Raw genomic sequence first — 13,664 nt, forward strand, 5'->3', positions numbered from 1 at the left:
TTTGATTGTAGTTTTGGAGATTTTCTGACCCCAAGACACAACTAACTTCTGCAATTCTCCAGCTGTGATACTTGGAGATTTTTTGGCCATTCGAACCGTCCTCTTCACAGCGCGTTGAGACAGTATAGACACACGTCCAATTCCAGGTTGATTCATAACATTTCCAGTTGACTGGAACTTCTTAATTATTGCTTTGATGGTGGAAATCAGCTTTTTCAATGCTTGTGCCATTTTCTTATAACCACTTCACATCACAGCTATATTCCTCGGTCTTACCCATTGTTATGAATGACTAAGGGAATTTGGCCTGTGTTACCTCATATTTATACCCCTGTGAAACAGGAAGTCATGGTTGAACAATTTCCTCTTCCTAGTCACCCAGGTGTACAATTTTTTTTTTTTTTTAAATATCAATGGGAATATACGTCAAATATATTTGTGTCACATGGATTTATAGGGGTTTAAACAATGAAGACAAATTTTCACAGCCTTCTTTGCTCATATTTACCAAGGGTGCCAATATTAGTGGAGGGCACTGTATGTGTGGCGGTTAATACTATTTCCGCTAAAACTACACACGCTTTTGCAGAACACACAGAGTTTAGACACACTTTATTTAACCTAAATTCTTTCCCTTAATCTTTAAAGATTTCCTGTTTTTTAGTAAGCGAGCTACTGTTATACCAACCGCTTTGTGTAAATACTAAAATCAGCCGTGTTTGCTAGTAAGCGAGATAACCTTCCCAATTTTTTTATATATATATATATATATATATATATATATATATATATATATATATATATATATATATATATATATATGGTGTTCGTTTCCAAATTCTGTTATTTATTCATTCTTAGTACTGAGGACAAATTTACATCTGCATGATTTCACTGCTCTAGGGAACAATAGATGTAATATATGGCACATTTAAATAGTTGCTTGTATGATTGTTCTTGAGTTTTTCCACTAGCCACTTATTCATTCTCATTAATAATATTGAGAAGAAAATCTGGTTCGTATGTTTTTATTTATATGTGTATTTCTGTAAATTTGGTTCATTTTGTAGATTTGAATGATAAATGAACACAATACTGTGTGGTATGGTGATACTTCAGCTTATGGTATTGTGACAGTTCTTCCCATGCCAGGTGTCTACATACTTTTAGCCATATAGCTAGTGAATCTGTATGTTATATCACGCTATTAAAGATGGACAGCTTTATTTGTCATATGCGCCCAGCCAGTCCTTATCGAACTGTTTTTCGGGACAGAGAGAGCACTGAGCTGGAGAGGCAGCCGTTAGTCTGTGCTTTTTTGTCTTTTGCTTTGTTTGGACTGTCTACAGAGCTTTTGTTTTTGTTTTCCGCGGCAGTGTTTCATATACACGAAATGTTGACACTGTACACCATGTCACCTGCTGCTGCTGGACGTCTGGCGAGAGGAAAAACCCTGTCATGAGCAGAAGCATGTGATGATTTTCCATTGCGACCGGCTCAGTGTGGAGACTGAGGCTGGAGTGAGACCTCTGTACTCGCACTGACAAGCTGCATCGCGGCTCGCGCGCCTCACGAGCACTACAGAGAACTCCAGAGAGCTCGAGCACTAACTACACCAACACCTGGCCAGATGTGCACACGTAGCCTAATAGCTAGCGCATCTCATTCGGAGCAAAACACACCGATGCACCCCGTCTCAAAGCTGCTGAATAAACATTAAACCAAAATATCCGACAAAACCTGTTAATTTTTTTTTCGCAGACCGTGTCTGGAGATTTGTGATAAAGATTCGCTTAATAGAGCGCTCGGTGTCTGTTTACTTTGCTGCGCGAAACTAATTAAGGATTAAGCGGATTTTTCCCCCCTCTCTCTCCTTAAGCAGCACCAAAATAGCAATTAAAGATCGACACGCAAAGCTGAAAACACGGAGAACATCCGCGAAAATACGCGCGCTGAAGAAAGCCTACACACTACAGAGCAGATCCACGGCTCGCGCTGAACTAGTCTACCTAATTTTCCGGTAATAGCCTAGTGACCTGATTCCCCTCCCCCTCCCCCCCCCACTCACACTTCCACTGCAATTCCACGCGATAATCTAAGTTTAAACCCTGCACTGTCGGAGTCGTGCCGTTGGCTGGGATCTGCACTAGAAGGCGAGCAGAGCTTGTGCCTATAAGCGGAAGTAGGAGCCCGCCTGCTGGAGCGGCGCGTCATCGGCGGAGCGGCTAGCGCGCGCCAGTCACTCCTCCCTGCCTACTTTTAATAGCTGCGTCATGTGACGGGGAGCAGTTGTAAGGCAGGTGCCCCTCGGTTCATTCTCAGTGAGGGGGCACTTCCCTGCACGACAGCACAACCAGGAACGCTTGGATTGTCACGTTTCTTATTGATTTTTTTTTAAACAAAGGCATTATTATTATTATTATTATTATTATTATTATTATTATTATTAGATTTTTTCCCCCCGTACCGTCATTCAGTGGCTGGATGGCGTGGGACAGGTGCAACCAGGAGTCGGTGTGGACGGAACTTGAGGTGAGAATTAAACGCGCAACTTGATTTACCGGCGTCGGAAACTGAAATGTTGTGAGGGACGCGCCGCGGTGTAATGCGCTGCGCGCGCTGTGTTTAATGCCGCTATCCGGTAAGCTGCGTGAGCGGAGGACACGGAGCACCGGAATGCACGGGAATGTGGCTGGTTACAAGAGAGAAATGCTGTTTGTATGGGGCAGAAAGGCTGATTTAAAAACAAACAAACAAAAAACCAAACCCAACCTAAAACAAAAACGTTGACGTGCTCTGAAAGCGTGTTTCTGTGCCAGGCTGGGAGTGTGTGCGGCTCTGGCTCAGGGTAGCGCTGAGGAGACAGACTATCTGTCCGGGTCCGGGTCCGAGCTCAGAGTCGCCTTCGGGTTGCTGCTATGTATCTGCGCCAGGTACTGTGCATGGAAACTTACTCTCTCTCTCTCTCTCTCTCTCTCTCTCTCTCTCTCTCTCTCTCTCTCTCTCTCTCTCTCTCTCTCGCGCATATTTAGATTTGGAAACGGAACCAGTATGATGGTGCATGCAGAGTTGTTGGATTTTCTTTGTGAGCGCCCTTTAGATGGGCTGTCACTTCACAGCTCGTGAGTGTGATTGCAGAGAGAGAAGCTTTCAGACCTGCCACTTGGTGTAAAATCGGTTTAGGAAAGAGGAGGGTTTGCTCTGGTATGAGGACAGGAGAATAAAAAATGGATCAGACCATAAAACAGAACTGTTCAGATTGACCCAAAGAAGAAATGTTAAAATTCTTCAGTGTGTGGATTATGTGTGTGTGTGTGTGTGTGTGTGTGTGTGTGTGTGTGTGTGTGTGTGTGTGTGTGTGTTTTAGCTGTTTAATCGCCTTTCTTTCCTTGAGAGTGCAGTGTGATTGCTCTGTTTCGTATGGCGATCAGTGATACTGTGCTGTTCAAGCAACATGATGCTCTCCCGTCTCGTATGAAAAGTGCCCAGTGGTTGAGGTTAGGGTTAGGGGGCGGGGTTAGTAGTTGGAGCGTCACATACGACTCCAGAGATAATCCACAACATGCACTGCACCGACCAGGAATGCTCTATTTATTTATCTATCTGTCTGTCTAACCTGTGTTGGCTTCATTTCCTCACTGGACCGGAAAATTGTTCACCACGGAAACAGTCTGTGAGACCTCAATAATTCATGTTAGAGATGCCTCAAGACTGAGGATGGATATTGACTTTTCCCCTATGTATGTCCTGTTCATCGTGCATTACTGGATTGGTTTGTGTGTGTGTGTGTGTGTGTGTGTGTGTGTGTGTGTGTTAACAATTGTAGAAGGTTCTTGGTTAACAGCCAGGCCACAGGGGCAGAAATCCAACCTAAAATAAAGAATAAGACTACACGTAAACATCACCTAAAAAGCCAGCTTCACTCAAGCTTTCTAGTTCACTGCTCAGAAAATCCAGACCGCAGTAGTGCATGCTCTGTGTCCATTCTTCTCTCTCTGTCTTTCTGTGTGTGTTTGTGTGTGTGTTAGTGTGTGTGTGTATATAGGCTACACAAACACTGAAGGATAATTTAGCTTGAAGGACTCATGTTTAGATCTTGCTCCTCATCATTATTTAAATCTGATTCCTTGTTAATATGAGGCAGCACCTCGCTCTGTGTGTGTGTGTGTGTGTGTGTGTGTGTGTGTGTGTGTGTGTGTGTGTGTGTGATGAGATGAATCTGCACGGTCCTGCCTACTGCAGAAGGGTGAAGGGATTTGCATGATGAATAAAAAGTGTCATGTTATGCTCTAAGTTGTAGTGATGATCAAGTGTGACACGTTAATACTCTGTCCTGGTGGATGTGGATCTTGGAAATGTCCTGAATCAAACATCATGCATCATGCTCTCACATACCTCTCCTAGGGAGAGAAACGTATCTCCGGGAACAAGGTGCTCTAACAGAGGGACTGCACAGCAGCCAGTTCTCTATTTCAGCTCCTGTACTCCTGTCCTCTCGCTCTCTCTATCTCACTCACTCACACTCTCTCTCTCTCTCTATCACAAACACGCACACACACACACACACTATGTACAAAACTTTTCTTTAAAACACTTCAAGCTAATCTCAAGAGGCGCTATTTAAATTAGGAAGCAGTTGGAACTCTTCCTTTTTTACAGACACCTATTTTTTTTTCTTATCAGACTGCCTTCTTCACTGTTTTCCTCATCACATGATGCTGTGATGTTTCATGTGTATCCTAATATAAATATAGATGCTGAAATAATAATGAAAACCAAATACATGTGTGACATGTCGTTGGATAAAATCATTGCAGGAATTTGTTAAGAGAGATATCTCTGGGCATTTTCAGGCCTTTAGTGTTTTAAAGCTTTGACTAAAATTGAAGGTTGGCAGATTTAAAGTCTATTGATCTCGGTGTTAGCAGTTCGGTGAAGCCTATAATTTGTGTGTGAGGAGCCACCGAGCAGCTGTCGTTGTGTTGCTGTTGTGAGGCAGGCGGTGAACAGTCAAAATATTAATACAAATCTCTGCACAACACAAACGACAGGAAACGAGAGAAGACATCTTTGCACAAGTTACTCTTGTATAGTAATGTGTAGGATAAGAGCAGCAGATTAATTGTGGAATTGAGGCAGTTCAGATCCTGATAGAGCATTAAGAACTGCAGTGAGGACTAGAACATAAAAAGTAGAGTTGTCACTATATAAAGAGAAGGGATGATGCAGCATTCATCTTTTTTTTTAACCACCTTTAGCCTGCTGTAGAGAGACATACAACATTATATATATGAAGGAATGATGCTAACACCTTGCTGTCCTTTTGCAGTGTGCTGCCTTAGTTGGGGAAGACCAGCCCCTCTGCCCTGACTTACCTGAACTGGACCTCTCCGAGCTGGACGTCAGTGATCTGGACGCAGATAGCTTTCTGGGTGGACTCAAGTGGTACAGCGACCAATCAGAAATCATTTCCAGCCAATATGGCAACGAGTCGTCCAATCTGTTCGAGGTAAGGAAGGCCTTGCTTGGTAGTCAATGTACTTGACATTTTTTGAAGCTAGGGATGTGAGTAGATATTGGCAAATGGATATTGGATGTGCCTGTCCCATTAGTGCATCAGACTTAGGGTCTGGATTGAGACAGTGGAAACTTGATCTAACAGGACACAGGAGTGTATGGTGCTAGACTACTAGATTATAGTGAATGCTGCATTCTTTGAAAGCTTTGATAATTGATTAACATCAGTTGAATGGCTGTGTATGGGATATCAGGCGGTCTCAAAGTGATACCGATGAGAAATTGATGGGAGTATTGTGATAAGCCGCTAAACTTTGTCTTGGATTTGCGGATGGTTGCCTTGGTTTTCCCATATGGATGTCACATTGAAGTATGAAATTCTCATGTATGGAGCATGGTTCTTGAACTGAGGTCCAGGAGTTTATAAAGTATAGCCAGGGTATCTGCCATTTATTCAGAATTTGTTACAAACACAAGTCACCATTATAAAAATGATTATATTTGCCATTGAGTTCATAGATTTATTAGCCTGTTTGATTGCCCAATTTAATAGAATTTAATAGGGTTTAACTCAAACCTCAGTAACTCAGTAACTAGTATATAAATAAATCTGGTCTGTCAGTGGATAGTCCTGGAATCCAAAGCTCTATGACTGCAATAAATAGCCCAAATAATATGGATTATGTTCTTTGCTGAGGGGGGGAGTAATCAGGATGTTATTTTTTGCTACCGATTATGTACAGAGAAATTGATTGCAACATCATCTACACCTTGAGTGACCCACACATTAACTGCCACTCTGAAGCCTTACAGACTTTAACGGTTCTCTCGCCCTCTGTTTTTCTACACTGTTAGAAATCACATTTCCAGCAGCCCCAGCTGCTAAATCACACGTGACAGCATCTAAACCAGGCTGGCCCATTTCAGTGCTGTCATGTCATTTCAGAGGAGGAGGTGGTTAAAGCTTTACGCTTGTTATTCTCTAGCATTTCCATCACTCACACAGAAAGCAAAGTCCAGAGGCAAAGAAACGTGGCAGCTAAAACAAAGCGGCCGAGGCGCGGGCTAACAGGCTAGTTCATTACACTGTTATCTGTGGAGATAGACAGGAGAAAATGATAATGCTGCCATGCACTTCGTCATTGTGCTCAGACTCATTGATAATCAGTTGTGAGAGAATCTTTTATGGGGGTGGGGATGGGGGGAGGGGGGGGGGGTAGATTGTGTGTTTTGGTTACTCCAAAGTCCCAAGTGAAAAGCAGAAAGATCAGGCGGGTGGGGGAGTGAATAATATCTGCGTGTGTGCTGTGTCGAGATATGCAGTATCAGTCTAGGGGTCATGGAGGGACTAAGAAATGCGTGTGAGCGCTGGAGCACTACTGATCGTGTGTGCTTGTATGTATACACTTTATCACAAAGAATAATAGTATCAGTGCAAGATTAGATGTCATTGAAATTGTGAATATTCGCAGCTTGTTTTTGATGTCCCGTGCGACTCTTACACGTTTAATAGTGCTGTAGGGTTGCCCAACTCGGGCCTGATATTGAGTAACAGTGATGAACAGGCCCTGCAGCAGTGCTTTAGGGCATTACTGCCAGCACTGATGCATGTGCACTGCCGAGATTGGCCTGTGTGGGTCACTACAGCACTCAATAGCAACATCAAGACAGGTTAATAAATGGCCAGCTCTTGAGTAAAGCGACTTGGCAGAACTTTTTCATCCTTCCCCCTGCTCCCATTCAAACCCCGGGCAATGTTTTCTTAACCCGCGTGACTGCAGTGTAGTTAATGGGTGGCCTGCCCAGTCTTCTGATCTCACACAATCTCTCTCTCTCTCTCTCAGAAACACAACACACACGCTCGGCCTCCTCACATTCCTCTGTGGGCCGTATGCATGTGAAATAATTTATTTCGTGTCTTGATCTTTTCTGACATTTTTACACCGTGCCTCGTTATTGCAGGGCTTTGCGCAGGCAGATGAGTGAGAGAGATAGCAGGCCAACGCTGGCTAGTGAGTGTGAGAGCAATGTGTCGACTGACGGCCTTCAGCGTTGGTTCAGCCCTTGGTTATCAGGTCCATCTCTGCAGCTAAAATGTTGCAGAGATGGACAGACGCCTTCTTTCTTTGAACAAATGTGTGGCAGCGAGGGTGTTCTAACAGCAGCCCCTCTCCTGGGAAAGCACTGGATGGGGTTTACACCACTTCAGTTTGGTTACTTTCTGCACTATTGTTTTGTTGCATATGTATTGCTAGGATGCACATGATGGGTTATATCAGTGGTCACCAACCCTCTTACTTGAGATCTACCTTCCTACAGGTTTCATCAACCAAAATCTAACACACCTGTTTTAGTTGGTCAGTGATTAGATGGTCAGGTGGACACGATTATGGTTGGAGTTAAAGTCTTCAGGAACAGGGTTGATGACCAGTAATTTATAGCATAACCTCAAGGCTTTTAGATATCTTTGTCAATCACATATATACATGGATGTGCGTTTTTTGTCGTCATCCCCCCCCCCGAATATGGATAGATATGCTATGGACAAGGGGAACAGGTTCATGTTTTAAGTTTTATGGCTGCACTTCTGAGAATCTTGCATTTTGAAATTATTTTGCAGTTTTTGAATCCATGTCTCTTATCCGTTCACACAAAGAGCCCATATGCTTTTTTTCTATATTGGTTTAAACATATCTAGATAAGGAATTAAAAAAAAAAAGCTAATCTATAAAAGAATGGTAACTAAGTTTTAAATTTTCACAGCAAGAAAAACATGTGGAGTTGCGCGTAGTGGCAGCTTGATGATTAACTGAGGGATGGTGAAGTTGTTTATGTTTGAGCCATTTGACGAGGCACTTTGACGTGTGTGGAACGTCAGTGTTGCTATAAGTCAATAGCACAAAGGACGAAACTGCAATCTGACCATGCTGAAAGATGGCGTGTAATCGATGTCTACAACACCTAACACTGTTCCTTTCTTCTTTCCATCTTTACTACTTTATTTATTTATGGGTTTGTCTATTTTTTTCTCTTGACATAATTTTCAGCACTTTCCACACCAAAACCCCAGAAAAGATAACTAAGCTAAGTGACAAAAAAAAAGACTCTTTGTATAGTCCGTAACAGCACTGAGCTTGCAAATGTCTGTCATAGGGAAGTGACTACAACAATACTAGGTCTTTCATGCTGGCTAGATATAGTAAATAGCTCTGTTCAGGGCGATCAAAACAGCACCAACAACAGTCAAATTAGCCTTTGTTTTAGGATCATGTGACAATCCGGACATCGTGAACAAACGTAAAAACGACAGATTTTCAAAAAGCTGTTTCAGTGTGGACAAATTGGAGATCATAAAGTATTTGTATTCGAATTCATTTAATTTCACTTTTATTTATTTGATTTGTATAGCGCTTTTAGCAATGGACATTATCTCAAAGCAGCTTTACAGAAACATATAAACAGAGGATACAGATTTTAAGTGTGTGAATTTATCCCTAATGAGCAAGCCGATAGCGACGGTGGTGAGGAAAACTCCCTAAGATGATATGAGGAAGAAACCTTGAGAGGAACCAGACTCAGAAGGGAACCCATCCTCATCTGGGTAACAACGGATAGTGTGAAAGTAAAGGAAAGTTCATTATGGTTTTTATATGAAGTCTGTTTGTTGAACTAGTCCACTATTCACTAAAGGAGACTTGAGTGTAAAATTGTATGTGGTAATTGCAGTCCCAAGGCCATAGCAGCAACCGTAGTCCCAGCAACTACAGCGAGAATGTCCATGTGGAGTTGAGGTTCAAAACCATTTCCATGGTACTTCAAGCGGTACCATCCTAAGCAATCTCCAGGCTGTAGCCTCCAGTTGATGAGAGCTCCATCCAGAGGTTGGGCATCAGGATGGAGGCTATTTAGAGTCTAGGTGCAGCTCCAGATTTCCATACAGTTAGTAAAGCATTCTATCTAACCCAAAAGCAGTGGTGACATTTAAGTCAAGCCTGAGAAGTCCTTCTCTCTGTATATTGTTATAGAGGAGGTGAATTATTACCCCAGCATGTGCCCTGGTGTACTTTATGACTGATGTGTTGGCTCCTGGGTGGCCCCTGCTACTGTAGCCAAGCTGAAGTCTGTTCATTGTGCGCAGAGAATGAAACACTGCCGGGCTCCACGATATTGCAGCAACCTTTTATACTGAGGGCATTTGGCACCTTATCAAAATAACTGTCCAGTAACTGCCCTACTATTGTATTAGGTCATCCAATCAGCACTTATTGCTTAGATTTACACTGCCTGTCAAGTTTTGGAACACCTTCATTTAAAAGAAAATAAAACAAACAAACAAACAAAAAAATACAGCAATGTCTGTAATTGAAAAGTTCAGTCACTGACCTTAAACTCAATCAAGAGCTTGATTGACAAGAGGAGTCTGATCGAAAGGTTCATCCACTGCATCTTATCTAATCACAACACTCATGTCACATGACTGTTTGCACCTGATTCACATTTTGGTTTAATGAGCCCTAGTATTTAATTCATGCTTGTATAGTACTCTTTGGGCGTGTCTCAGTCAGCTCCCTAGGTCACGAATCAGTATATCATGCATGTGAGTTCGGACCCTGGCTCACTACACACCGGGACACGGATGACTTGATTTCCAGCGACATGACTACTTACACGCGTTGTAAAACTTTGCCAAAAATTAAGAACTGTAAAAATGTACATTTTATTGTTGTATAAATTTGTTAGCTATACAGTTACACGTGTTTCTGTCATGGTACATCATGCAGGATGGTAGGCTAGCTAGTGGATTAAAAAAAAAATTATTAAACACTTAAAAGACTCAAACGAACCGTATATAGGACATCAAATAAAGTTAAAAATTGTTAACATAAGTAATCATTTGAGAGCCACAACAATGTTAACAAGCTACGTACAATTGTAGACGAAGTTGGCTGAGAGTTCGTTTTTTTTTTTTTTTTTTTTTTTGTGCTGAGAGGCTTCCGAAAAACATGATGTCATTCTAGCAAGGGAATGTAGTGAGCATCAATGCTCCCTGGTTTTTGCGGTGCATTGTGGGGTTTTTTCAGGGAGCAAACATTCCAGAGCACTAGAAGGATTTTGCGATTGAGACAGCCCTTAAAATGGCCGACTTCCTGATCAGTGCCCTGAGTACTGAACTAGTGAGCCGATTGAGACGCACCGTTTGTCTAGTGTCTGTTGTGAGTAGCATGATTATATGCCATGCTCATGTGTGGTTCATGCTTCTTTAGTTTACGTTTGTGTTTATGTTACACAGTCCTGGTCTTTGTTTCACTTTAAATAAAATTCTCTGCACTTGCGTCCATGTCCAAATAATCCCTGACCCTTTCAAGACTTTGGGAAGTCCAGAAAGTGATCTGGTTAAAGCAGACAAACCGACTGGCGAAGAAATGTGTGCACTATTTGCTGAGGAATAAATAAATAAATAAATAAATAAATAAATAAAAAGACTGCAAAACTAGGTGCCCCCGACCTTTTCACAGCTGGTGTATAAACAGACACAAATGTGTTGACAGCGAATGTGTGGCATCGTGACTTGTTCACAATGTAAAGACGCTGCATTTTGACTTGTTACTCAGCTGTTCATAGGACGTTGCTGTCAAGGAGAATGTGTGTGCATGTTTGTGTGCCTAGGCACTGCTCCAGATTAGTCATTAAAGTGGTAGAGCCGGCAGAATATCAGATCACGCACAAAGAAACCGAATCACACAGACGGTGGCACATTTACTTCCTGCTTGTTTTGTCCATTGTTGATCTATCATATCGACTCTTCTGCTCAATCATATATCAAATAATGGAAGAGAGGATGATTGATTACAGCATATTTCTGCTGTACGTACACACACACACACTTTAACAGTGACTGCTGATGGCTTTGCATGTTTAATTTGCAAATTTATGCTGACATTTGAAGGCACAACACAACTTGAGCTGTAGCAGTTCAGCCGGGCAGAGCACATTATCATATTGTGCTGTATAATATGATTTCCTCAAGTGAACACTTATGACACACACACACACACACACACATGCAAGCTAGCGTCCTTGCTCTCCTTCTCTAAGCAAATGCATTTGTAAGTGGCTCACTGTCAGCCGACTCAAACACTTTTCTAACAACAGTAAAATGTCTGGATATGTTGTCGCTCTTTAGCAGTGTCTGTAGTAACCATCTTCTTTTTTTTGTTGTTGTTTGTTTGTTGTTGTTGTTTTATCTGTGACATCCCACAACCAAGCCACTGTTGCCAGGAGGTCTACTTTGATCATTTGTGTTGTAATGAATTTGTAATGAATGTGCAATTTAAGCACACTATTTGTGACATAATTGTTTTTCTCTGAGAAAACATTTTCTGCCAGATGCAGTGGCACATTTGCTGAGATTTTTATTTATTTATTTTTTTTAAACCTAATTTTCTCTCAGTTTAATCATTGCAAATTCCCCCCCCTTAGCTAGTTCTCACAATGTTGGCTCGTTGTGATATTAGACGTGGAAAGCGGAAATCTAATATTAATCAGTCAAGAACCCGACAACGAATCTATTACTTACTGCGTAACGCAGTACATCTCATCTCATCACTGGCATAATAAGAATGAAAGCACTCACTTGAGCAGGAAATACGCAGCTGTATTTGTGATTTCAAATTTTCGAAAGTGTATCAAGTCAATAATTCTTTACTGGGTTCATGCCATGTTTCCTCCGATTAAGCATAGTCAACAGAAATGCGTCTATAATTTGTCCTTTTGTGTCATTTGTACTTTGATTGGACAATGTGGGTTTAGTCTATCTTCTATTATATTCTCCTCCAAACACCTTGGGGAGGGAAAAGGGATGAAAGAGTAAATAATCCACCTTGTTTGTCTGCATTACACAATTGTATTTCCCATGTGCCTGCCCATTACTGATGTGTCAGCCAATTGGGGATGGAGATCAGATGGAGATCAGATGTAAGCTGGGTACTTCTGCTGTGTAATCACCTGACACTACTCTCACTGATGAGAATGCATGAAAATACAACATGGGCTAGAAACGAATCAGCCCCAGCCTCACTTTTTCATACCATTATGCATATTGTTTATGACCACTGGTGGTGCTGTTGTACCTGGTTCCTCGAAAGTTCAAAACAATCTGCTTAAAAACATTTATAAAGAGCAAATAATCTGATATGGATGCCAAAAATGGAACCTTATATTCATGTCTTTTAATCTTTCAAAGACATGCAGTTTAGCCTTGCTAGCGCATTTATGCCAGTTGCTCCTAACACAACAGGTACTGACTATGGAGGCTTCCTTTGAGACACATGGAGGCATTTGAGGCATCTTTTCAAACTGATGCTCTTGTAATGTCCCCAGACAGCTGAATGCACAGGGAGGAAAGTGTTAACTGCCCTTTTCTGTATACCTGAGCAAAGAGAAGACCAGACTGAAGAGGAACATCCTCCTTCCCCCCCAAACAGCAGGGATAATTATGTTCTCTCTGAATCCACCACCTCTCCAGCATTGTACCACTGAAGTTCCCAGACTTCCCAGTATGTTGCATCCCAATTCGCCTACTATCCATCCTAGATAGCATCTGAGATTAGAATTAGCGTGTCCCAAATCTTACTACGTTGAAATGAGTATCCCAGTGGTATCTGGATAGTCTGCTATTTCTGGTAGATTTTTCGAAGCGTGGACCTGTGGACACGCCCATGGAGTTTTGTGACGGTTTGCGTCCTCGAATTCAAGGACGCATTTCAGAAAGGTGTAAATGAATTGTGGAAAAATAAATCAAAGGAACGGTCAATTAAATTATATAGTATGAATTATATAAGGAATAATGAATACAAGGAGGTGTTTGTTTAAGGCAACACTGTGTGTAACTAAGCCGTTAGTATGTCCTAGTACTGCATGCTCTTTTGCTACACAGTCAAATGATGTACATAGTGTAAGTAAGCAGACTGAGATAGAGTGCTACTCATGTTTACTATTTGTTTAAACTAATAAACAATTGTAGGAATATAGTGTAATGCCAAAGACAGACTTCATTATACTAATGGACATTAAAGCTCATGTATTTAAAATGTCCCAAATTAGTCCAGGTTCAGTATGTTTTAGTGTGTTAGTCCACATTTTGAGTG

General features: G+C 41.7%; 1 protein-coding gene across 6 annotated transcripts in view; it reads left to right on the forward strand.

Annotated features, from left to right (window-relative positions):
• Positions 1-2,264: 2,264 nt before the first annotated feature.
• The window catches only part of ppargc1a (peroxisome proliferator-activated receptor gamma, coactivator 1 alpha), a 40,914-nt gene continuing 29,514 nt past the window's right edge, over positions 2,265-13,664 (forward strand). Inside the window, exons 1-2 of one of the 6 annotated variants that reach the window (XM_053681397.1) lie at positions 2,265-2,532; positions 5,330-5,509. In XM_053681397.1, the coding sequence (XP_053537372.1) occupies positions 2,485-2,532; positions 5,330-5,509 (228 nt within the window). In that variant the 5' untranslated portion in view covers positions 2,265-2,484. Of the gene's footprint in view, positions 2,533-2,594; positions 2,934-5,329; positions 5,510-13,664 lie in introns of those variants that run through there. The other 5 variants (XM_047156813.2, XM_017472439.3, XM_017472436.3 and 2 more) reach the window with 5 other exon arrangements.

The sequence above is a fragment of the Ictalurus punctatus genome, chromosome 7, assembly GCF_001660625.3.
Source record: "Ictalurus punctatus breed USDA103 chromosome 7, Coco_2.0, whole genome shotgun sequence".
In the NCBI taxonomy this organism is placed as follows: Eukaryota; Metazoa; Chordata; class Actinopteri; order Siluriformes; family Ictaluridae; genus Ictalurus; species Ictalurus punctatus.